At 38.3% G+C, this 23658-nt stretch overlaps 1 protein-coding gene across 3 annotated transcripts; it reads left to right on the forward strand.

Moving 5' to 3' along the window:
- The first annotated feature begins 179 nt into the window (after positions 1-179).
- Positions 180-22028, forward strand: LOC124401819 (protein bicaudal D homolog 1-like). Of its 3 annotated transcripts, none has more exons than XM_046874309.1 (8): positions 180-919; positions 9196-9408; positions 9979-10131; positions 10241-10714; positions 11663-12799; positions 14759-14910; positions 15150-15357; positions 20797-22028. In XM_046874309.1, exons 1-8 carry the CDS (start codon positions 713-715, stop codon positions 20863-20865), a joined length of 2613 nt encoding a protein of 870 aa, XP_046730265.1. In that variant the 5' UTR covers positions 180-712; the 3' UTR covers positions 20866-22028. The 3 variants fall into 3 exon arrangements, with proteins under 3 accessions (XP_046730265.1, XP_046730266.1, XP_046730264.1); XM_046874310.1 differs by having other exon boundaries at positions 20807-22028; XM_046874308.1 differs by lacking the exon at positions 20797-22028 and having other exon boundaries at positions 15150-18503.
- Positions 22029-23658: the final 1630 nt, after the last annotated feature.

Raw genomic sequence — 23658 nt, forward strand, 5'->3', positions numbered from 1 at the left:
ACTGGATGGGAGGATGGGGGGTGAGAAGATTAGTGGATTGGAGGATGAGGGGTGAGAGGATTAGTGGATTGGAGGATGAGGGGTGAGAAAATGAGTGAATGGGAAGATGAGGGTATGAGAGGGTGAGTGGATGTGAGGATGAGGTGATGAGAGAATGACTGGATGGGAGGATGGGGGGTGAGAAGATTAGTGGATTGGAGGATGAGGGGTGAGAAAATGAGTGAATGGGAAGATGAGGGTATGAGAGGGTGAGTGGATGTGAGGATGAGGGGTGAGAGGATGAGGGGGTGAGAAGATTAGTGGATGTGAGGATGAGAGGTGAGAGGATGAGAGGACGGGAGGATGAGATCAGCATCCCTCAGATGATGTGCAGGATGTAGACTCCAAGGATGCTGTGACGTCACTGAAACGCGGATGGAAGGCAAGTTCGGATGCTACTTTGCAGCGATGGCGTCCGAGTCTCCATGAATAAGCAGAAAAAGAAGAAGAAGAAATAATGGCACGTCGCAGAGAGCCCGCAGCGAGGGAGATGTAAAGTCGCTTCTTTTTAAAGCAATGCCCGAACGTCCTTGTCGGTGTTTAAACCTGTGATTGGGGGAGAGCCGGCCCGGGCTGGATGTCTGATCCCGCGCGTCCGCCTCCCTGCTCCTGACGGTAACACGGCAGCGCAGGAGGCGGCAGAACGGTGCGAGAAGGTCGGCGGGGAACCGCGATGGCTGCGGGCGGAGGGCGCGATGGAACGGTGGACTCCGAAGTCGAGCGCCTCACCCACGAGCTCGCCGAAGCAAACCGGGAGAAGGTCCGCGCCGCTGAATGCGGACTCGCGGTGCTGGAGGAGAACCAAGCCCTAAAGCTGCAGTACGCTGAACTCGAAGCCGAGCAGGAGACCCTGAGACGGGAGCTGGAACATCTACAAGAGGTACAAAAACAAACAAATAAACAGCTTCAACCTGCACAAGTGAGGATTTCATTCCCTGCTTTGTCTTTGTTCAGTACAGCTTTAATTACTGCTGAGCCATGTTTTTCTCCACCCCTGAAGCTGCACAGGCCCAGCTATAGAGTAACCACCTAAATCATGACTCCAAATGATCTTACCCTTCATTAACTACAAAACAGTTCCAGTTAGGAGATGCAGATTTGTTTGCTACACTGCCCTGCTGCATTATAGGACGCTGTGTGGTCTCTGGACACTGCTGTTTTTACTGCAGTAAGCTCCAGACACATGAGTAGGACAATTCTGAGAGTGTGTTAGGTTTTTGTCCTTATATTATATCAAGGACGTAAAGTACTTATGCTGGTTACATGGACTGTCTAATAGCTGCTGTTTCTAGACATAAAATTGTCTGCATTATTAAAAAATCTGTATCGATTCTTTGTCCCTGGAAGGATATTTCCAAGGGGTGTTATAGTGGGAATACAAAGCTGGAATGAAATATAAATGGTTTTGATGGGGTACAGGACAGCTGTGCAAGAGAATGACTTATCTACTAAAATGATCAGTAGTAACAGTATTATAACAAGTAGGAAAGGAATGTAACAATGTAAGATATATAAATGTATGATATACAATATAAATCATGTAAGATATAAATTCCAAAGAAATTAAAGATATATACATTTCCAAGGCTTATAAGAACATCCTTACCTACTACACCTTTTGGTAGTTGCCACGGTGTAGTAGGTAAGGGTGTGGTTGTAAGCTTTAGAAATTTATTTGAAATGTTAATTATACATTTCCCAAAATATGTCATTAAAGCACCTATTTCTAGTATATTAATAGTAAATGTATATTGTGAATAATGGAGCAGGTGGGTGTGTGGGAACATGATGTATTTGACTAAGATCAAGGTTATGTCTACAAACATGGTTACAAGTTCTGCATATTTTCTTTGAAATCCTCCCAGTCTTTAGTACCCCAGAAAACACTGGATCCATTTTAAACACTACATTCCTTAAAGACTTTTGTTATTGAGGTGAACTCAATCTTTTGATATGTCCTAACACATCTGAGTCCTTGCGTACTGTATACAAATATACATTATACTGCACCAATAAATACTGTGGGCTGTGGGCTGTATGTTGCGGTAGGTGTTGTCTTTTTTGTAAGACCAAAGCCTTTTATTTTGAAGAAAAAAATAACTGTGTTGCATTGTGGGATTTACAAAGATATGAGGCTCATGTGGTACAGTAGGTGATGTCATATCAATACCTTTTAACCTAATGGTGATATTTTTTCACTGAATAATGTATTATAATTAAAGGCATTTGCATCATATCAGCCATCACAAAGTCAGTAACTAATTCCTGTATCTTATGTGATGCTGATATGATTCAAATGAAACGACAGATTCTGATTTAGATGAATATATGTTATTCTGTAGTTTTTATACTTTATTTATATATTTATCAATAAAGAAAGAAATAGTGTAAAGAGTATAGCGGAAAATAAATGCTTAAATCTCTCAAAATTTATTTACATAAAATATTTATAACACAATTTTTTCCCTTCCATATCTATATAAATGAAATACCACTGAAAGGTGGACACAGCTGAACATTTGCTATTGTTAAAAATGAATCTCTTTGATATAGAATCTGTGGCTGAGTTTACTCTTGTTCATTTAATGTGGGATTATATTTGGATAATTTCTATTAAGTTTGATTCGTTCCATGTATAAGAAAGACAGACAAATGTTTGGGTAGCTGATGTTTTAGCACTTATAAGTGTAGCTGTTCATGGTGTGGTATTGGCCTGATCTACTGATTGTCTGAACTGTATCATGTTTATGTTTAGGCTTATGCAGAAATCTTTTTTTTTGCTTGGGGAATTGTTGCAGGAGAACTGGTCACTCAGTAACATTTCTTTCAGGTTTCAAGAAAAAATATATGAAAACAATAGCATAAGATTCAGATTCAGAACACTGTTTTGCCATAGTTCACTAGTGAGTGATTTGTAAATGTTATATGAGTTATAATGAGTATACAGTAAAACCCCGTTGTACGAGCAACCTATAGTACGAGCAAATGGAGATACAAACAAACTTGCTCGCAATATTTTACCCTGTTTCACCCACGCTGTCGGTTCCCTGTTTTCGGCGGAGGGTCGCATCAGTCACTTAGTTGATGACATATCACTCGGTCGCTCTCGTTGTTCAGTGCAGCAAAAACATAACTTTTTTTAGTTTTATATTTTTATTTTACTAGAAATCTTGAGAAATTTCTCCCAATAAAATCAGTGATGGTGCTGTGAAAACGAAAGTAAATAGAATTACCATGGAAACCGAGGAGATTACGAGCGTGGTGCGCGTCTCACACTCGCAGTCAACCACTATCACATGAGTAAGTGTTAAATAATATTTACATTACGGTAATTTGCGGTGTATTTGTTTGTTAAAACAGGCTACAAATACTTTATAAGTGCAGAAATAAGCGATCGGATGAGATCTCGGAAAGGATTAAATCACTTTTACATTAATTCTTATGGGGAAAATCAGTTCAAACGTACGAGCAATTTTCAAGAACTAATTATGCTCGTACAACTGGTTTCCACTGTATCACTTGCCTCTATCAGGTAATATATGTAAGACTAAGAATGTTTGAAGTGTAAGAAGTTTGTAAGAAGTTTGCAAAAGTTTCCCCTGATGTCATAACTTCTAGGTTTGCATGTTTCTTTGTGTGCCACAACATACAGCATTTATAAAATAAAGTAAGAGAAACTTGATCAGGTTAATCATCTCAACTGCCAGGTCTACTAACCCCGAATTTAACTACTTTATCTTTTATCACACTGTGACTTCCATATCTTTGTTAACATCATGAAATTGTATTATACAAACTTGCAAAATGCATAATGAATATGAGTTTCAGTGTGCCCAAGTATAAATAATTATAAACATATGATATAAAACAGAAACATGACTAATAAGACAATAAAACAACCTGCCTAACTTTTACAATCCTGGGTATACATCATGATTATCTGAGTCATAGTGCAGACAAACTCTTAGATAATTCTCATCATCACCACTAAACAATTACAACTTAAACACGAAAACTGTGGACTTTTGAATAGTTAGTAAATGCTACATACAAATGTGGCACTGTTAATGTTTACGTCTAAGGGATAAAAGCACAATTTCTGTAACTTTAACTGTGGCTTGGATGTTGGTGCCAGATGAGTTTTAAACAAACTACTGATCTCTGGGATTTTCACACACAGCTTTTACGCAGAATACGAAGCATAAAAAAACATTCTCTGAGCAGAGGGTCTGCAGGCTGAAATACCTTAAAGAATGAGCAGACTGGTCTGAGCTGACAGGAGGGATGTAGGTAGCCTCAAATTCTTGTTCTAAACTTAGAGTAATGGATATTCAGCCTTGGACTGTAATTAATATCAACAGTCTAGTACAATGGCTCAGGACCTTACTCCACACCTCAACAAAGATTGACCTGTAATAAATGGACATTTGGTTCCACCCAGATGTCCATGAGGGGTTGAGATGAGATGAGGGGTTCCATTTTGAGTCTGGTTTCTTTCAAGGTTTCTTCCTCATGTCATTTCAGGGAGTTTTTTTCTTGCCACAGTCGCCACTGGCTGTAAGAGATACACTTACGATTATAAGGAACAAACTTATAGACACTAAAATTATACACTCTTTTATACAACTTTATAATTGTTTTATCTTTGTAAAGCTGCTTTGAGATATTATCCAACGTTAAACGCGATCTACAAATAAAATAAATTAAATTGGATATTAATGTTGTCATTGGCTGTTGTAGCTCATCCACCTGAATGTTTCGTTCATGCTGATTTGTTATTTCTCCACACCATGGGTGTAAAAAGTGATTATATGAGTCACGATATCCCTCCTGGAAGTTTCAACTAATCTGGATTATTTTCATCTGATCGCTCTCATTAAGCAGGTGTTCTGCACAAGAAACAATCGCTCACCACACTCATAATTTGGACAAAGGAACGTTTTAAATTACATTTCTTAAATATCCAGTGAACAAAACTAAATGAACAAAGAGCTAAATGTGAGTACTGTAGATTTAAATGAAATCATGGGGTTAAGGTCTATAACATTATTATATTCATTATTTTGCATTTCTGTTCATCTCTGTATTAAACCATGTAATTCCAAGTAGGTATCATGGCAAAATATGAAGAATCTTCAATTCTTCGGTGCATGTGTGGTGATAAAGCATTCAGTATGCACAATATTAGTGAGATTAAATAGCAATGCATATTTTGGCACACATACAGTAAGAAAAGAAGCGAGTAGTCGTATATATTAGGCTTGTGAGAATAAAGATGTTATGTTAATTCTCATGAGAGTATATTAGATGCGGTGGATTGCTTATGGGATGCTGCATATTATCACATTACTTTCTTCATTCCTTGGAATTTTAGTGCTTTCTTTGGCTTGGATCTTCTTCACTAAGAGCCAGCTCAATTTAATTCCATTTTATTTGTATAGCACTTTTAACAATGGACATTGTCCATTGTCCATCGGTAGGAGAATGCTGAGGATGGAGCCACCAGGAAGGAGAAAAAGAGGAAGGCCAAGAAGAAAGTTCATGGATGTGGTCAAGGAAGACATGAAGGTAGTCAGTTTGAAAAAGGCAGATGTTGAGGACAGAATGGTATGGAGACGGATGATCCGCTGTGGCGACTCCTAATGGGAGCAGCCGAAAGAAGAAGAAGAACAACAAAAATGGACATTGTCCCAAAACAGCTTTACAAAAATAAATAGATTATGAATTTACATTTTAATGTTGTAAACTTGTCCCCAGAAGTTCCTCCCTGATAAATGAGCCGGTTTCCACAGTGGCAAGGAAAAAGTCATTGAGATGGTATGAGGGAGAAACCTTGAGAGGAACCAGACTCAAAAGGGTTATTAGCTGTTTTCTGATGGGCACTTGAATGCAAACCAATTGCAGGTTTAAGCTATTGTAGCAGGCTGTTTATATTAATTCCAGTCCAAATCCATCTTCATAGTCCTTGAGTTTAACCCTGCATAATTTTGATCTCATAAACATGTACAGCTAAGCACAGTACATTTTCTGTTAAAATCCTTTTAGTCTCTGTTGGAACAGTATATAGCACCACTATGCTCTATGTATATTTGCACTATGTGAAAAACAACATTTTGTGTCCTTGGGAGCAACAAATGCACCAACATACTATGAGCGGACTGACTGTAAGAAGAGATTTAGAGATAGAGATAAATATGTAGCATGCAGCATTAACCCATAGAAATGTATTAATTTGAGTATATATGTAAGAACTGGGGATCAGCTTACAGCAAGACAGAACCACCACTTGGTTTTCTGTGCAATCAATGATAAAACTCCCAAGTGTCCTAGTCAGGATTTTGGAAAATCACTGTGCCAGTAAAGGCTAGTGTATTCTAGCTCAGTGCATCCTTGCCTTACTCTGTATCAACAGCGAGTATCTTTTCATTGGATAGATTTATTTTTATGGGATGTGAAAATGAAACATGATCCTTTATTTTTCTTTCTTTTACGGTTACTGTTATGTAGTTCTGTTGTAGGGTGGAGTCTAACTGATAAGGTGCAGGAAGAAGTGAGCCGCATTTGGCATTTGCAAATCCACAGAGTATTTAACAGCACCGCCTTCAAGGCATCCAAATACGTTTTAAAAAGAATTTGCTTAACGAGTATGAAATCATCTGGGTCTTTCTTGTTGTACAGCAGTGTGTTTACAGTAAATCATGACCAGGAGTGTAAAACTGTTTTAATAGCATTGTGTCATTTATTAACCAAACCTCAGTCTATACTTTGCATTATCATCATGCTGAGTCACTGTCATACAATACATGATGCAATTTATAAGAAGTCTTTTAGTTTTCTCTTGTATTGTGACTCTCACCTTCCTGTTACAGATCAGTATGCTTGTACAGTATGTCATGTAAGAAGAGTCTAATACACAATTAATGGTCCCCTTTATGAGAATGTGCCACAGCAAAAAACAATATTCAGCACTCCATTTCAAAATTGTTCAATTAATTATTTTATATGATCCATTTCTAAAAAAAAGTGTGTATATACAGGCATATACCATACACTAAGCTTGTGGTGTATATTTAAAGTATATGTCAAACTGTACAATTTAAGGGGTAAATGCCTCCCTCTTAGCTCCTCCCAATGACCAGGTGCTCTGTCTAACCACGGCTGAAGTGAGGGAAACCCACTGAAGTCACATACGTATGAATGCTGTTCATAGACTTCAAATCAGCATTCAACACAATCATGCCTCAGCACCTGCTTGAAAAGTTGAGCCTACTGGGCCTGAACACCTCCCTCTGCAACTGGATCCTGGACTTCCTGACTGGGAGACCTCAGTCAGTCCCGATCGGGAACAGCATCTTCAGCACCACCACACTGTGCACAGCCCACTGCTGTTCACGCTGCTGACTCACGACTTTGTAGCAATGCACAGCTCGAACCACATAAACAAGTTCACCGATGACAAGACCATGGTGGGTCTCATAAGCAAGAATACAGGATAGTCAGCATATAGAGATGAGGTGCAACAACCTGTCTCTGATGTTTGAAAACTAAAGGGGTGGTTTTTGACTGTAGAAGAGCAGAAAGCAGCCATTCTCCACTGATCAACGAGGAATCCTCTTTAGAGATGGTCAAGAGCACCAAATTCCTTGGTGTTCATCTAGCGGAGAACTGCACCTGGTCACTCAACATCAGCTCCATTACCAAAAAAGCGTCTCTACTTCCTGAGAAGGCTGAAGAAAGCCCACCTACCTTCCCCCATACTGACCTTTTTTTAGAGAGCGACGATTGAGAGCATCCTGAGCAGCTGCATCACTGCCTGGTTTGGGAACTGCACCATCTCGTATCGCAAGACCCTACAGGGGTTAGTGAGGACAACTGAGAAGATCATCGGTGTCTCTCTCCCCTCCATCACGGACATTTACACCACACGCTGCATCTGCAAAGCCAACAGCATTGTGGACGACCTCACACACCCGTCACACACACTTTTCACTCTTCTACCATCAAAAAAGAGTTTGCAAACAGTTTTTGGCCTCACATCCAGACTGTGCAACAGTTTTTCTCTCAAGCCATCAGCCAACACATTGGAACTGAACTGGAACTAAAACTCACACACACACACACACACACACACACACACACACACACACACACACACACACACTAACTCAGTGTGTTACTGAGCTGCCCTCATACTAATTTCAATTCACACACATCCATGTGTTCAGCACCACCCTTTTTATTTAACTATTTAATCATTACTATATACAGGTAGTCGTCGACTTACGACCACGATTGGGACCGACAGATCGGTTGTAACATGATTTGATCGTAAGTAGAGTAGGCTATATGTACAGTACTGTGAAATGATGCTGGAAGCTGGTATGCACTGTCGTACGCCGCGGCTAGCTTTGAAGCTGTTGGTGGATGAACGAGATGTTGGCCTTTGCTTCATCTGTCTTTTTCTGTCTCCTCCAGAGCTGATTGTTAGACAGAATTCTCTCCAGGGATTGGAGGCTTAGTTTGATACCATGTGATTGTATTGTTTGTAGCCCACTTTCTAATGTGTAAAACTTTCTGGCACTACAGAGGGGGTGATGCTGCCTGATTAGGAAAAAAAGAAAGGTTTAGAGTTAGGCAAAAATGTTTATGTGGCAGAAACGGACATCCATATGATAACCTTTCCTCCATTTTTTTATTCTGCAGCATGTGTTTACCTGTTTAGGCCACTCTAGAGTTTAGCAGGTGGTGGGTCATATTTAATGGTCCATGGGAAACACAATGCTCCGTGTGGAGTTTAATGGACTAAACAAAACTTTTTATATTCGAATTACTCGAGTAATCATTTCAGCCCTACTGTACTGCCCATGCTCTACAGAGCAAACGCAAGTAGTGGGAGGTTGAGTAGTGGGAGGTTGGTGGTGCTCTCATAGTTACGTAAATATAATAATTTGTAAAGTAGTAGCTGTTTAAGTATCTAGAGTTCTACAGTTCTGAATTTCCTGTTACAGAATTTCTTATTATATAACCTGATTTTTTCAAATAAGAGAAAAATAACTCCCCTTGTCCTGTAATGTCTTAACAGTTTAGTTTCGGATATCTCTATTTCTATCGCATTTCTTCTCAATAATCTCTTCCTTTTTTCCCTGTTACACGTAGGCCTTTAGCCAGGCATACTCTACCCAGAGGAAAGTCGCAGAGGATGGTGAGACCAACGAGGAAGCACTCCTTCAGGAGTCGGCCACCAAGGAGGCGTATTACGTAAGCCGTCTGCTGAATCAGCAGACTGAACTGAAGCACACTCGCTGTCAGGCCTCCAACACACAGGCAGAGAATGAACGACTTGGCACCATCTTGCAGGAAATTCGAGAGGTACTGCCTTAAGAGTATTCTATCTTTAGTCCCATCTTTAGTCTAATCTGTGTTCCGATGGTTTATCTGCTTCATGTCCATCACATGATACCTTGATCTGAACTGAAAGTAATAAATGGCTTCAGAGTTCCTGAATACCTTTACCTGAGTACATATATATATATATATATATATATATATATATATATATATATATATATATATATATATATATATATATATATATGTGTACTCAGGTAATATATATATATATATATATATATATATATATATATATATATATATATATGTACTCAGGTAATATATATATATATATATATATATATATATATATATATATATATATATATATATATATATATATATATATATGTACTCAGGTAAAGGTATTCAGGAACTCTGAAGCCATTTATTACTTTCAGTTCAGATCAAGGAGTTTATTTATGTGTAGTTTAAGAAACTGAATTCCAGTTTGTAATACAATGCTAAATGTCCATCATTGTCAGTTTTAGAGAGCAGCTCCAGCTGATTTAGTCGGTCTCTCTCCAGAGTGTTCTTTTTTCTTTTTAGAACAATGACATGCTGGATATACAGAGGAGCAGGTTGAGAGAAGAAGTGAGAGAGTATAAGTTCCGAGAGGCTCGGCTGCTCCAGGACTACACCGAGCTGGAGGAGGAGAACATCACACTCCAAAAATTAGTGTCAACACTCAAACAGAACCAGGTATGTGAACATAGAAATTCACATGTGCAATGAGTAATGTTGCGGAATATGTATTAATTACATATGTATATGATATCAAACCGATCATTATAAATTATCTCCATTAAAGGTGGAGTATGAAGGCCTAAAACATGAGATTAAGGTCTTGGAGGAGGAGACAGTCTTGCTGAATAGCCAGTTAGAGGATGCATTGCGCCTGAAGGATATCTCGGAGAGTCAACTGGAGGAGGCACTTAATGCTCTGAAGAGTGAACGTGAGCAAAAGAACAGCCTGCGTAAGGAGATAGCACATCACCTCACCCTGTGTGACGGACCGTTCTCTTCAGCCAGTGCCCATTTGATGGCCCTCAGTTCAGCACCTCCAAGTGGCAGTGCCACGCCTACTGCTGCCACTTCTCCAGGCAGCGAGGATGGTGGAAAATGCAATGGACTTCTGCTACAGGGTTCAGCTGTTAAAGCACTGGGTCGACTAAATGGGGAGTTTAGAGGAGCAGGTCAGAGAAAACAGAGCGACTCCACTCCTGACCTCTTTAGTGAGCTTCACCTCAATGAGATTCAGAAACTCAAACAACAACTGCAGCAGGTGTGTTTATATGAAATATCTTGCTAAAAGAAATTAGGTGAATATTCATAAATAAGAATACATAAAGTTACTAATAAACGCAAGTGATTTTGGGAACTCAGGTATAGAGGTGTACTTCATAGTTTTATTTCAGCACAGTATTTTGCTATTTTTTTATTGTAATTATTACAGTTTTGTTAATTAATGCTTGATCAGTATATACCACAAGGAACCTGCCACAAGGGCTGCAAAACAACCCCAAAGTATCAATGACCACTGCCAAGTTTTACATCAGTGTTTCAGGTGCTTTTTTTATTAAGTCATCTTGCTACAATTTAGCATTTTGTCAAGTCTGTTAGATTGAAGATATTTTAATTAGAAAACTGCAGACACTGTATATTTCTACTTATACAATAAGTATATTGTAAATAGTAAATAACTCTTAAGTGAAAACCCTATTAGTTGAATGCTGCTTGATTTAGAAACATGTATCATTTATTGGAATATTGGAGTAGTAAAAATGTGCAAGTGGTGCAAATACATAAAAAAAAAAAAAAATATCAGGAACAACAAGTTTGTGGTCAAGTATAATGAGTGGTTTTATATATGAAGCACAGCAATTGGATCTTTTAGCTAACATGAGATGCAGCTTAGAACTAAATAGGTAGTATTTAAATAGCACGGATGCTGTTAGATCAACATATCTTTCCTACCATTACAAAAATATACCAATATATAGAATCCTACTGTAGATTGTTATTTAGTAGTTAAGAGTAAAATTAACAAGGAATAGTTGCACCACAGGAACATGATTGTAATGATTTCTTGAAAATGTTCAATGGCAAGATTGAAAATATAAGGCAAAAAGAATCCAGACTATTAATTTATAGTGTTTAAGTTCTAAGAGATCTAAATGTTGTTGTTTTTTTTTTAGGTATTTGTAAGTAAAGAATGTGTTTTGCTTATCAGGTGGAGCAGGAGAAAACATCTGCACTGAATTGCCTTCAGGAGTGTGAGACACAGCTACGACACACTCAGTGTGCTCTAAATGAACAATTTGAGAGGGCAAAGCACCTCCAACAGCAAGTTAGTACACGACACCAGCACGGAAGTGCCACGGAAACTGGCGATGAGGACAAGGTGAAGGCAGAGCTAAAAGGCTCATCATGGGCTTGTGATGACCTAGAGCACCTGGGCCTGGAACTATTGCAGTGTAAGTACAAATTAGCAGTGGCAGAGGTAGTAAGTCTTAATGGTGAGCTGAAGGATCTTCAGGAGAGGCATAAAGAATGTGTGGAGCAGGCAGCACGGGCAGAGGAACATGCCCAGGTTCGACTAAAGACTCTTGAAGCACAGGTGGCTTGCCTGGATTGCAGCTGTCGTGAGAAAAGAGAGAAGGAAGCAGCACTTCAGCGGGAACTAAAGAAAGTTAGTGATTCTGCATTGGAATACCACAACATCCTGGCTACAGCCCAAGAGGAGCTGACCACCTTCAGCGAGGAACTGGCACAGCTTTACCATCATGTCTGCTTGTGCAACAATGAAACACCAAATCGCGTAATGCTGGATTATTACCGCCAGGGCCGAACTCCGCCACGTGCTATGTCCACAAGTCTTAAAGCACAAGATGACCATCGGGTCCTCTTGACGCCAAGGTTGGCACGTCGCTTGGCAGCTATCAATGCTGCCACATCTTCCACCTCAACTCCAAGTGACTCACAGAGCCCGACAGACTCGCCCTCCAAAGATGCCCTCAATTCAGATGACAGCCCAGTGCGCACAGGTGTGAGCTCCTCTGCTGTCAGTGCCTCATCATCATCATCATCCCCAGCACCTGATTCGCCTGCAGGCTCAGACACACGGCGGGAGCCGATTAACCTCCACCCCCTGAATGCTATTATACGAGATCAAATCAAGCATTTGCAAAAGGCCGTGGACTGCTCGCTGCAGCTGTCTCGCCAAAGAGCCGCTGTCCGTGAGCTTGCACCACTCTTTGATAAGGAAAAAGAGGCTTGTATGGAAGAAATTCTGAAGCTTAAGTCCCTGCTGAGCACCAAGAGGGAGCAGATTGCCACCCTGCGCTTGGTGCTTAAAGCCAACAAACAGGTGGGTTCATTCGAGCACTTTAGGTCCATTGATGAGGTGGTAGAGTTGCCAGTCCCAAGCCCGGATAAATGGGGAGGGTTGTGTTAGGAAGGGCATCCAACGTAAAACGTGCCAAATCAGATATGTGGATCACGAATCAGAAGACGTCTACAGAGACAGCAGGAATAGGAGAAGTTCAGGAGAGTGGAGGTTCGGGTTGGTACTTTAAATGTTCGTACTATGACTGGTAAAGTTAGAGAGTTAGCTGATATGATGGAGAGAAGAAAAATAGATATGTTGTGTGTTCAGGAGACCAAGTGAAAGGAAGAGTACAGTTAGAGTGTAGTGGAGGTGAATAGAGTTTCTGATATGGTGATGAACATGAAGCTGGAATTTGAAGGGGTGATGATAAATGTCATCAGTGCTTATGCTTCACAAATGGGCTGTGAGATGGAGGAGAAGGAAAAATTCTGGAGTGAGTTAGATGAAGTGGTAGAAGGTGTACCTAGGAATGAAAGATTGGTGATTGGGGCATGTAGGTGAAGGGAACAGAGGTGATGAGGAGGTGATGGGTAGGTATGGTTTTAAGGAGAGGAATGTGGAAGGGCAGATGGTGGTAGATTTTGCTAAAAGGATGGAAATGGCAGTGGTGAATACGTATTTTAAGAAGAAGGAGGAGCATAGGGTGCTGATAAGAGTGGAGAAAGGCACACTGGATTATGTTCTGTGCAGGAGATGCCACCTGAACAGGGGGGTATGAAGAAGGATGATCCGCTGTGGCGACCCCTAAATGGGAGAAGCTGAAAGAAAAAGAAGTAAAAGAAGAAGGGGAGGTGGTAGGGAGGTGGGCTCTCAGTGGTTAAGGCATTGGACTCTGGATTGTCACAAGTTTAAATTTCAGCACCACCCAGTTTCCACTGCTGGGCCACTAACACTTAACTGCTAACTTGTAAGTCGCTTTGGTTAACGGCTGAATGCCATAAATGTAAATGTAAATTATGGGATGATAAGGATTCCACTGTGTGTACTAGAGGTCGAGAGATAGTGGGTTTTTCCAATACTGAAAGCTAAGTTGGATTGTACTTGCTGATAACCAATTAATCAACCAAACGTTTTTAAAATGGATACTGGATTAAAAAAAACAACAAAACTCCATGTAAAATAGTACTGAACTTTATTACACTACCCTGTAGTTACTGCAGGTCTGCACATCTCCCTTATTCTTAAAAACCGGTACCAGCAAACTCCTTCTCCATTCTTCAGGCATTCTCTCACCTTCCAGAATCTAGTTAAACAATCTTGTTAAAAACTTTACTGCCATCTCACCTAAACATCTCCATGCTTCTACCGGCATGTCATTTGGTCTTCATTTGGTCAACTTTCCATTTAATTGCTGCTCTCACTTCCTCCTTACTAATCCTATCCACTTCCTGCTTCACCATCTCCACACCATCCAACCTTCTTAAAACCTGAAATATTTCTCATTTTATTGACTATGGTTTTTTTCTTCGGAAACCACAATACATCTTTTCTTTCTATAGACAAAATTATTTGATCACTTTATCAATGTTCCGTACACAATGAATAAGGCACTCTGATGTCAATATTCTTCCATGTGAAGGGTTTTTTCTCTATTCTTGACAACATGATCTACATTTAAAACCATGCTCAGCGCTCTTCACTGTGTAATTACTAATGTATTCATTGATATGGACATTTCTGTATAAATTAAAATATTTACCTCATTCTAAAAATGTCATTTCATATGGGTTTATCATGATGGTTTCATAAATAGCATGATATTTTAACTTTGAATTATTAATTTTTTGAATTATTTAATTTAACACAAGACCAATTGTCTTTAAATACAGTTGTTTAGTTTTCTAGTAAAAACAACAAGAAAAAAGTAATTAAACAGCATTATTTTGAAATTTATTTCTGATTAAAATGTTTCAAGATTTGGTTTCTATTATGTCACAGACAGCAGAAATGGCCCTGTCGAACCTGAAAAGCAAGTATGAGACTGAGAAAAACATGGTGACTGAGACCATGATGAAGCTGCGTAATGAACTGAAGGCACTAAAAGAAGATGCTGCCACATTTTCCTCACTAAGAGCCATGTTTGCCACACGGTGAGAACCTGAGGAGCATGAATGTTTAACAGTATACATTGAAAGTTGTTGTTCAAGTCACTGCACAAATGTCAGTGGCAGTTTATATATAAATGAAATAATGTTAAAACAATTGGCTGACATATGATGATGATAATGATGATGATGATGATGATGATGATGATGATGATGAGACAATAAATATAGTAACATTTGAATCATTTGCCCCACTGCTCTCATCTTTGCATCTCTTTCTCCAGTTGTGATGAGTATTTAACTCAACTGGATGAGATGCAGAGGCAGCTTGCAGCAGCTGAGGATGAGAAGAAGACCCTGAACTCTCTTCTTCGTATGGCCATTCAGCAAAAACTGGCATTAACGCAACGTCTGGAGGACTTGGAGTTCGACCATGAGCAATCGTACCGTCCCCGCATGGGCAAGCTGTCCAAATTGAGGACCACACCAAAAGTAAGTGGAACAGTCACCTTGCCCCTTCCTGACACCTCATCCACAGTAGCTGAGGCAATTGCAGAAACCTCAGCTCTCTCTTCCCCTATCGTAGCCACTCCCTTGCTCTGCTCTGACCCAGGCAGCCCCCCTTCACTGGAAGCCCCTTCATCTCCAGCTTCATCATTTTCTTCCTCCTGGACTCCCCCAGTAACTCCCTACAGCCGGGGCCACACCCACTGGACTGTGGGTATGCGGGCAAACATGGTGGAGCCACACTCCCATGTTGTCAATGTGTCCCGACCCACCAGCTTGACCCCTTGCTATGCAGTTGAGTCACGCTACTCATCGGGTTCACTTCCCCCCTCCCCCTATCGTTCGCCCATCCTGGGCAGTTATCGCTCCACCTGGAGTTCGCCCAGATCTCGTCCACTCTCCACAGTCCTAACGCACCCCACTCACACAACCAGATACACTTCCCCAACTTTCTCCTCCTATGGCCAATCATACGCAAGAAATTACACTTCTCAACACCCTCGCTACTGAAGGCTCAGCAAAGGTGGCACAGACAGGAGGACAGACTGGTTTCTTATTTTTTTATAGTTTCCACTGCACTCTGCATCTTTGATGACTGTTTTCTGCTCAGGGATTTTGTGGAGCACAAACGGCTTTACCTTCCTCCAAGAGACATTTAATCACTCCTCAGAACACTGTTCGCTGTTCCTGACCTCTCTTGCAGTTCATTCTGAAGTGAACTTGGTGGGCCTTTTCAGTGAAAGCCTCTAAAAATGCAGAGATTACTTTTACTTTCAAATTTTAAATTGGACTTTATGTCAGCTGTTTTGCTTTAAGGCATTGATGTCTTGTTTAATCACTTGTTAAATCATACTATTTACATAGAGGGGTTTGAAAGTGTCTTATTAATTACTGAACCAAGAAATATGCACTGTAAAATCCATCACTGTGTAACAGCTGTATTTATTTAGCTTTTTTTATACATATATATGAGAACAGACGAGGGATTTTTATGCAAGTTAGCCATTTTAGTAAAATTCTGTTGAACAAAAGCAAGTTTATTTTTAGCCTTGGTTTGTGTTTTACACTGTCATTCTAGCGAGCTGTCCTTTGCTACAAAAATAGATTTTTCTTTCTGTATTTTTTATTATTCCTTTTTTTTTTTATCTGAGTCAGTCACACATGGCACATGCTTCACCCCATTTTCATTTAAACAAGTACAAAACAGTACCTAATAGAAGCATAGAGGTGGGAAATTTTTATTTAAAATGTAATATGCAGAATGGCAGTGCAATATTTGAAATGAAATGTATTTCTATAATTAAATTTAACATTTTCCATTATCATATGTGTAAAGTTTGGTGTCAAAAAAGAAAAATGAAAATGTCATGAAAATGAAAGTTCTATAATTTATATTTGCCATTTCCAACAGTAGTTTTAATATGCAAATTACATACTAATTTTAACACTTTATAAGATGTGAAATTAAAATGAAAATGTATTACCAATATTGATTTGATATTGGTAACATGGGTAACATGTCCATGCCTAAATCTTAACAAAATTATCATTTAAATGTTATTAGTCCTAAATGCATTTAGACTTATGGTTAGGACACTTTCAATTTCATAATAATGCAGTTTGATATTTGTAGCAAAATTCAGTGTTTCAAAATGCATTCTAAATCAAAGGTATAGCAAAAAGGTAGCAAAACGCCTTTTTAATGCATTGACACTTACACTTAAGACATAAAAAAATGCATTTTCAATTAACACCCTACGGTGAATGTAGTTAAGTTGATGTGGTTTTAAAAATACATTCAGAAGTGACCACACCCACCCTCCATAATGGCTGCCCAAGCACTGGAGCAGCAAATTGTCCCGTTGTTTTGTCCAAAACGAGCGTTTCTCATATATACAATGGACTTCAAATGTGATCCTCTGAATGCATTTTTTATTTTAATTGTAAATTCAATTTTAAGTGTTAAAATTAGCATGTCATTTACATATTAAATCCGCTGTTGGAAATGGCAAATGTACATTATATACCAAACTTTGCACATATAACAATTAAAAATGTAAATTTTAATATAGAAATACATTTCCATTTTGAATACTGCATTTCTATTTTGCATATTAGATTTTTAATTGAATTGTGCGACATCTATGCTCCAAAAACCAGTTGCCATAAGTGTTTGACACATTGCTTAGCTTTCATTTGCGCCGAGCATTTCATGATAAAAAAGCAATGAAACAGGGTGAGCACAGTGGCTGCACTGAGTAAACATAGAAATAATGTCTGAAACATTTCACTGAAGGAAGTAGAGACTTTACATTGAATGTAATCTTTATTAAGTGATACCTAATATGTCGAATATACAAGCAAATCTCAGGGAATAACGTTCTTGGTCTGGTATTGGTGACAGAAGGCAGCATAAGTAGCTTAAGTTATTTGAACCATAAACAGTGTCCTATTTCTTTTACTTTTTCTTTTTTTTTTCATAATTTGAGATTATTTACAGGATTCCATGAACCTGTTTTTTTAATCAAATTGGTTTAACATTCATTTAATATTTGTGTTAATGTAGTAGTGTCACACAGCATTGTCTTCAAATTTCAGTTTTGTTAAGTTTACCATTGCATTATTTTTATAATTATTGATTAGCAAGTGCTTTATTAGCATCATATATCAAACAATATTCTATCCCACCAAAGACACTGGCCTTTATATCCTATAAACTTTTGCTCATGCAATTTAGACCAGTTTTGTCCTGCTGTCTGAACTCACAGGGAGACTGAAGCATTTGACTGAAACAAGCTCCCAGTTTCCACCTTGTCCAGCTCGACATACTCCACTAATCAACACATTTTGTGGATTTGTTCAATGTTCTTATGTTGTGTTTATGTGTATGTACTGTACAATGTTGTGATAATGCTATTGTGTGTAGTTTGTTTGGCTGGAGGTCAGATTGGGAGGAACGGCAGCCTCGATTTCAAATAATCTCTTAGTGCTTTTGTTTGGCTCCACATGCTCAGTGTTTTTTTTTCCCCGTCCAATTAAGACAGAATCCATTCAGAGAAACCTTTCAGACCTCCTTCCTGTGGCACCTCTTTCACACACACACACAGACACACAGACACACACACACACACACACACAGACACACACACACACGCACAGTACTAATACCTTGTCTATCCCTGCCCAGTTACCCCTAAATGCAATTCCATTCTTCAACCATGTCAAATGCTTCAGTACTGTAGTTCTCTAATGTTGCAGACGTTTTTTTTTCCACGTTTTTGTGTTCAACTTCAAATAACATCATACACTGAAACTTTAGTCTTAAGTCAAAACCATTACTGTATTTTTGTCTTTTTTTACTATATGTAATGTGGCCTACAGCATTACTACTACTACTACAGTCAGAGTGTCTTTCTGTAGACAGACTGTTATTACTGGACATAGGCATGTGTCAATGAAGAATATAGAACATCTCTATCTCTCCATTGCATTGTACAGTAAACATGGTGTGTATACTCTTCATATTTATTGTAAATACCACATAAAAGACCTAAAGTAATTAACGTCTTTGTGTGTGTCATATCATATTGTACATACAGCAGAACCTATAACGTTGTCAGCAATCATGAAATTCACGGCAACTTGCCCAGAAATGAACCTTTCATTTCCATGTCAGACATATTTGAGTTTTGCACATCATTTGGAATGGATGTATCTGTCTTTCTTTGTTTCAGACCAGTTAGAACCATTCTGAAGCATGTACATGCATGTGGAGAGATGGTCATATCGAAAAGGTTTTTAACTGAATTATTTCCATCTGTGGTCAACTCTAAACTAAATAATATATCAGTATATTATTTGTTTCCAGATTGGATAGTGAATGTAGTTTACCCATAGTTGCAAGACTTAATCTGGTAACCTTGCCCCGAACATGTCAGAACAGTCAAATAATAAAAAAAAAACAGATGTATATTCAAAAAGGTACTGGTTTAGAGAAAAAAAGAGAAAAACAGGAAAGCAGGTAAGATATTCAGAATAATACAGTGAAAGATGTCCTCACTAAAAGTAAATATTCGAGGTGTAACGATGCAGAGTGAATCAGCATTTAGTAATGAATCTAATGCAGTTGCATTGTTTGAACGCCAGAGGTCCCATTCTGCAAAACCCATAGGCTTCAATACATTCATTCTTAGAGGAACCTGCACCACTACCAGGAATCATCTGAATCACCATTAACAACCAAAACACTTTCTAGTTTATATGGTTACACAACCATGTTAACAGAAATATTTAAAAGTCCATTTCAGTAGCATTCAAAGCTATAAGCTACAGTGCCTGAAAAGGAGGCTGTGGAAAGCCGACGTTGAAGCTCTATTTCTAGTAGAATGATACCTCAGACTTTTCTATGGTGCTCATTATATTTTTGTCAATCATTTTCTCTAGATCAGAGATTTCTACATTTTTAGTTTTTTAAGATATGGTAAATCTTAAGTGCATTAAAAAAAAAGAAAACCTTTGTTCATAGCAATTCTTAATTTATTTTTATATAGATACAAATGCACATTGTTTTGCATTGTTTATTATTCAGAAATAAAAAAGGAGTCTTTCCAGTCCTTTTTCTTCATGAAACATTTGTTAAAAATATTCAGAGAATATAATTTAATTAAAGCCGATCGTGCCCAAAGTGTAATGTTACAACCCTACTAAATATTTCAGTTGATTAAAAAGGCTAATACAACTATTTATTACTTGTTTATACTATTACCGTATACTGTTAGTTAAAATTGGCAGTACAAACACATTTAATTTTAGAAAGTGCAGAACCTACAAAAGCGTATGTAATACTAGGGACCCTCTTAAAGGTGTCTCTATCTCACGTTTATTTTACATTTAAATAAAGCAAACTGACTTTTCTGGAAAAAAGTAAAGTAATTAGGAAACAACTCTAGCCTACACCATAATGCAAAGCTAAAAATATTACAAAGCATGAAATGTTTGCTAACAAATTACATTCTAAATTTCATTTGTTGTTGATTTCTTATTCTGTGTAAAGCCATCTGGATAAAATTATGGCAATAAACCAGAAGTCTTGTTACATTTTTCTGCCTGCAGTCTGCAAAATCCACATAATCAACTTTTGCTAAAACATTCAATGTTTCAAACTCCAGAAGAAGCACTTTTAAATTATCTTTGCTATAGCAACCCTGAAATACCTTAGTATCCCCCTCGGCCACAATACTCAAAATGTCCTTGTATGTAGGTCACAGAATTATAGAGCACATGTTTTTGCTTTAGTGGCTGTCTTTGCCCTGGGCCTGGTAAGTGCATACTATAATAAGACTGTGTGTGTGTGTGTGTGTGTGTGTGTGTGTGTGTGTGTGTGTGTGTGTGTGTGTGTGTGTGGTGAAATATCTAATCTGTCAGTCTTTTCCAGGTCGTCAGCAGCCTCCTGCCTCAATGCCACCAACCTCCTCACATCTAAGACTCAGCTGAGCAGTACCACACAGCAAGTAATAACACAAACCCCCCCGCCATCGTAGTGTGGAAGCAAACTTCCTAGAGGTCATCGTATCTTGTTCTTCCATTGAGGAACTTCAGCCTTCGAATCTGCCTTTACTCTCAGCCAATAGGAGCCTTATGCAGCGAACCAAATACTGTATATACTCATATTTGTGTTGCAATCATAAATGCCTTTGAATATGGGACAGCTGAGGAAATGATTATATCGAAACTAAATCTCTTCTACACATTTTGACCTCTCCGTGTCAAAACAGGTTTTCTAATGTGACACATCACTTCAGTGCAGTGAACTACCTCTCTTTTAATGATGTTTCATTGTTCGAATATATTACCCTGGGAATGTTGCATGTTCATGACAAATCATTACTAGTTCACCGTCTATATGCATTCGCACTGTATTTTTAATGTTTTTTCATAGAACTCACTTACAGATTTTTTTCCATTTCACCCCAACCTCTTAGATCTTATAAGCACAAGTGATCAACAAGGCATTCCAGTGCTGGCAATGAGTTCATTTGATTTAATTATAAAGCGTGATATAGTGCTGCAAATGGACCACGCTACCCTACTGACCTTTATTCTGAAATAATATCATGTGTAACAGTCGGATTTCATATTTAATAAGAATTACTTCCTAATGTCCTAATCATATAGTTATTCAATATAAGGGCAATACTCTGCATGTGAAAGTGTATTCAATGTTTCTGAATCTTATCTGATCAACTGCTGACACTCATATAAACTGCCAAATATGCTCAGTCCACCAAAACGTTGACTTTTTGGAAATCCCTTTGAATATTACATCAGCTGGCTGTATAAGCCGCTCATTTCTCCGTTGTAACTCCTTTATCTTATACACTGCTTCTACTTAATTACTCACTGTCATCTAATCCATCCAAATAAGTTATGAAACTTTCCAAATAAGTGGGCTACTTTGGGAAAGAATGTGACTCCTACTGGTTATTTGCACAACGTGAATCTGTCTCTGACTGAAGGGTGCTTCCAACACAGACAACAACACAGATTTTTTCAGTAAAAAGAAGAACAAGCAAGCAGCAATTTACTATTTATTCACGTTTCTTCTATTTACTCATTTTGAATATGAAGAATTGTAGCATACATCTTTTAAAAATGAATAAAAGCTAAAGAATAAACCTCTGTCTATTAGTTTTCTTATAATTATTGCAAAATTCTAAAAAATATTATAATATGGGAATATCACACTGTTATCCCAAATATCAATGAAAGACAAAAGAAAAAAAAGAGGCTTTTACTGGTCACATTACAGCACAGTGAAATGATACTTTTCCCATATCCCAGTTTATTAGGAATGAAACAGCGCCCCCTGAAGTCTGCTTTGTACAAATGGCAGGCCTTGCTCAGGGTACAACAATGGCAGCTTTGCGGTGCAGTAGGCCTGGCCTACAGATCAGTACATATATTTAGAATGAATAACAATAACAATAACAATAAAGCAGCTTTCTTTCTTTTATTCTTTCTATACATGTGTGTGATTATAACTTTGTGTTAATGGTTTGAGGAGGAACAATGCAAGGGTGTGATGGTCAGGGGTACACAGACTAAAGTCATGTAATGTATAATTTATGCTGTGATTTAATCACATCGAACTCATGTTTTTGCCATGTTGCAGTGCTGTATTAAAAGTCAAACCTTTAATATGTGGAAAGGAAACCTGTTGAGTTGAATTGCCAGTGGTGATGATGAGGGAATTTGGGATTTTTCTTTGTGCGCATATGAAGATCGCTCTCGTGCTCAGTGAAGGAGAATTGTCTCAACCGTTTTGATGGAATTCGCCAAAACTACCGCAGATATGAATAAGAATGTCATATGTAAAAATATGTCCCACTGTAACAAGTAGATCTACTTACATTGATTATTTGAATATGTTTACAGACACAAATACACTGTTCCTGAAGCCAACAGATTTGCATAGACAAAAAACTGGTTATTCTTGCCTGCCAAAGTTTCTGTGTTCCAGGTTACCACTTTTATAATCCTACTATCAACTATCTCTCCCATATCACTCTTATCAGGTTACATTTTCTACTGAATTTTTAAATCAGTTCTTCGTATAAGTTTATGTGGTGCTGTGGCATTGCAAATTGAGCAAGTCAGTAGCCTTCATCAATCCATCCACCTGCTCATCCTATGCAGAGTGATAGGGTTCCAGGAGCCTATTACAGGGAACTAGAGGCACAAGGAAAGGAGTCGCCCTTGATGGAATGCAAACCAATTACACATACACACACACACACACACACACACACACACACACACACACACACACCCCAGTGTGAGTGGCAGTAAAGACAAAACAGTATTTTCTTAGTATAATCTTTGGCCATGTTTTAATGTAAATAAAATGAATGTACATCACCAAAAATACTTCATAAACATAGTTAAAAAAATATAATTTACCTTGGTCTTATTGATTTGTCTGACAATGTGCTGAATTAGAGATATTATTGCCAAAATTACAAGTACATATAGTTTATGAACACAGACTGAATTCAGTACAGATATCAGACTTCATTTGAGTTACAAGGAAATGTTTACTTCAAATGTTTATATCAGAAATACAGTGAACTCTACAAAGTCTAATATTTCACCAGTAAGCTCAAGAGAAAAATCAGGTCCATTTGTAAATGAAGCACTTCAACCTTAGGATTCAACCTAAAATAAACTATGCGAGTTTTATTTTTCAGGGGCTCATTTCCTTCCTAAGTATTCAAAAAAAAATCTGAC

This window comes from Silurus meridionalis, chromosome 18 (genome assembly GCF_014805685.1).
Source record: "Silurus meridionalis isolate SWU-2019-XX chromosome 18, ASM1480568v1, whole genome shotgun sequence".
NCBI classification, from domain to species: domain Eukaryota; kingdom Metazoa; phylum Chordata; class Actinopteri; order Siluriformes; family Siluridae; genus Silurus; species Silurus meridionalis.

What these genes read in the sequence shown, in the direction of transcription:
- LOC124401819 (XM_046874308.1), top strand. Translation starts at nt 713, where the DNA reads ATGGCTGCGGGCGGAGGGCGCGATGGAACGGTGGACTCCGAAGTCGAG. An exon ending in AGCTGGAACATCTACAAGAG is followed by an intron (nt 920 to 9,195) that starts GTACAAAAACAA and finishes TGTTACACGTAG; the next exon opens with GCCTTTAGCCAGGCATACTC. An exon ending in TCTTGCAGGAAATTCGAGAG is followed by an intron (nt 9,409 to 9,978) that starts GTACTGCCTTAA and finishes TTTTCTTTTTAG; the next exon opens with AACAATGACATGCTGGATAT.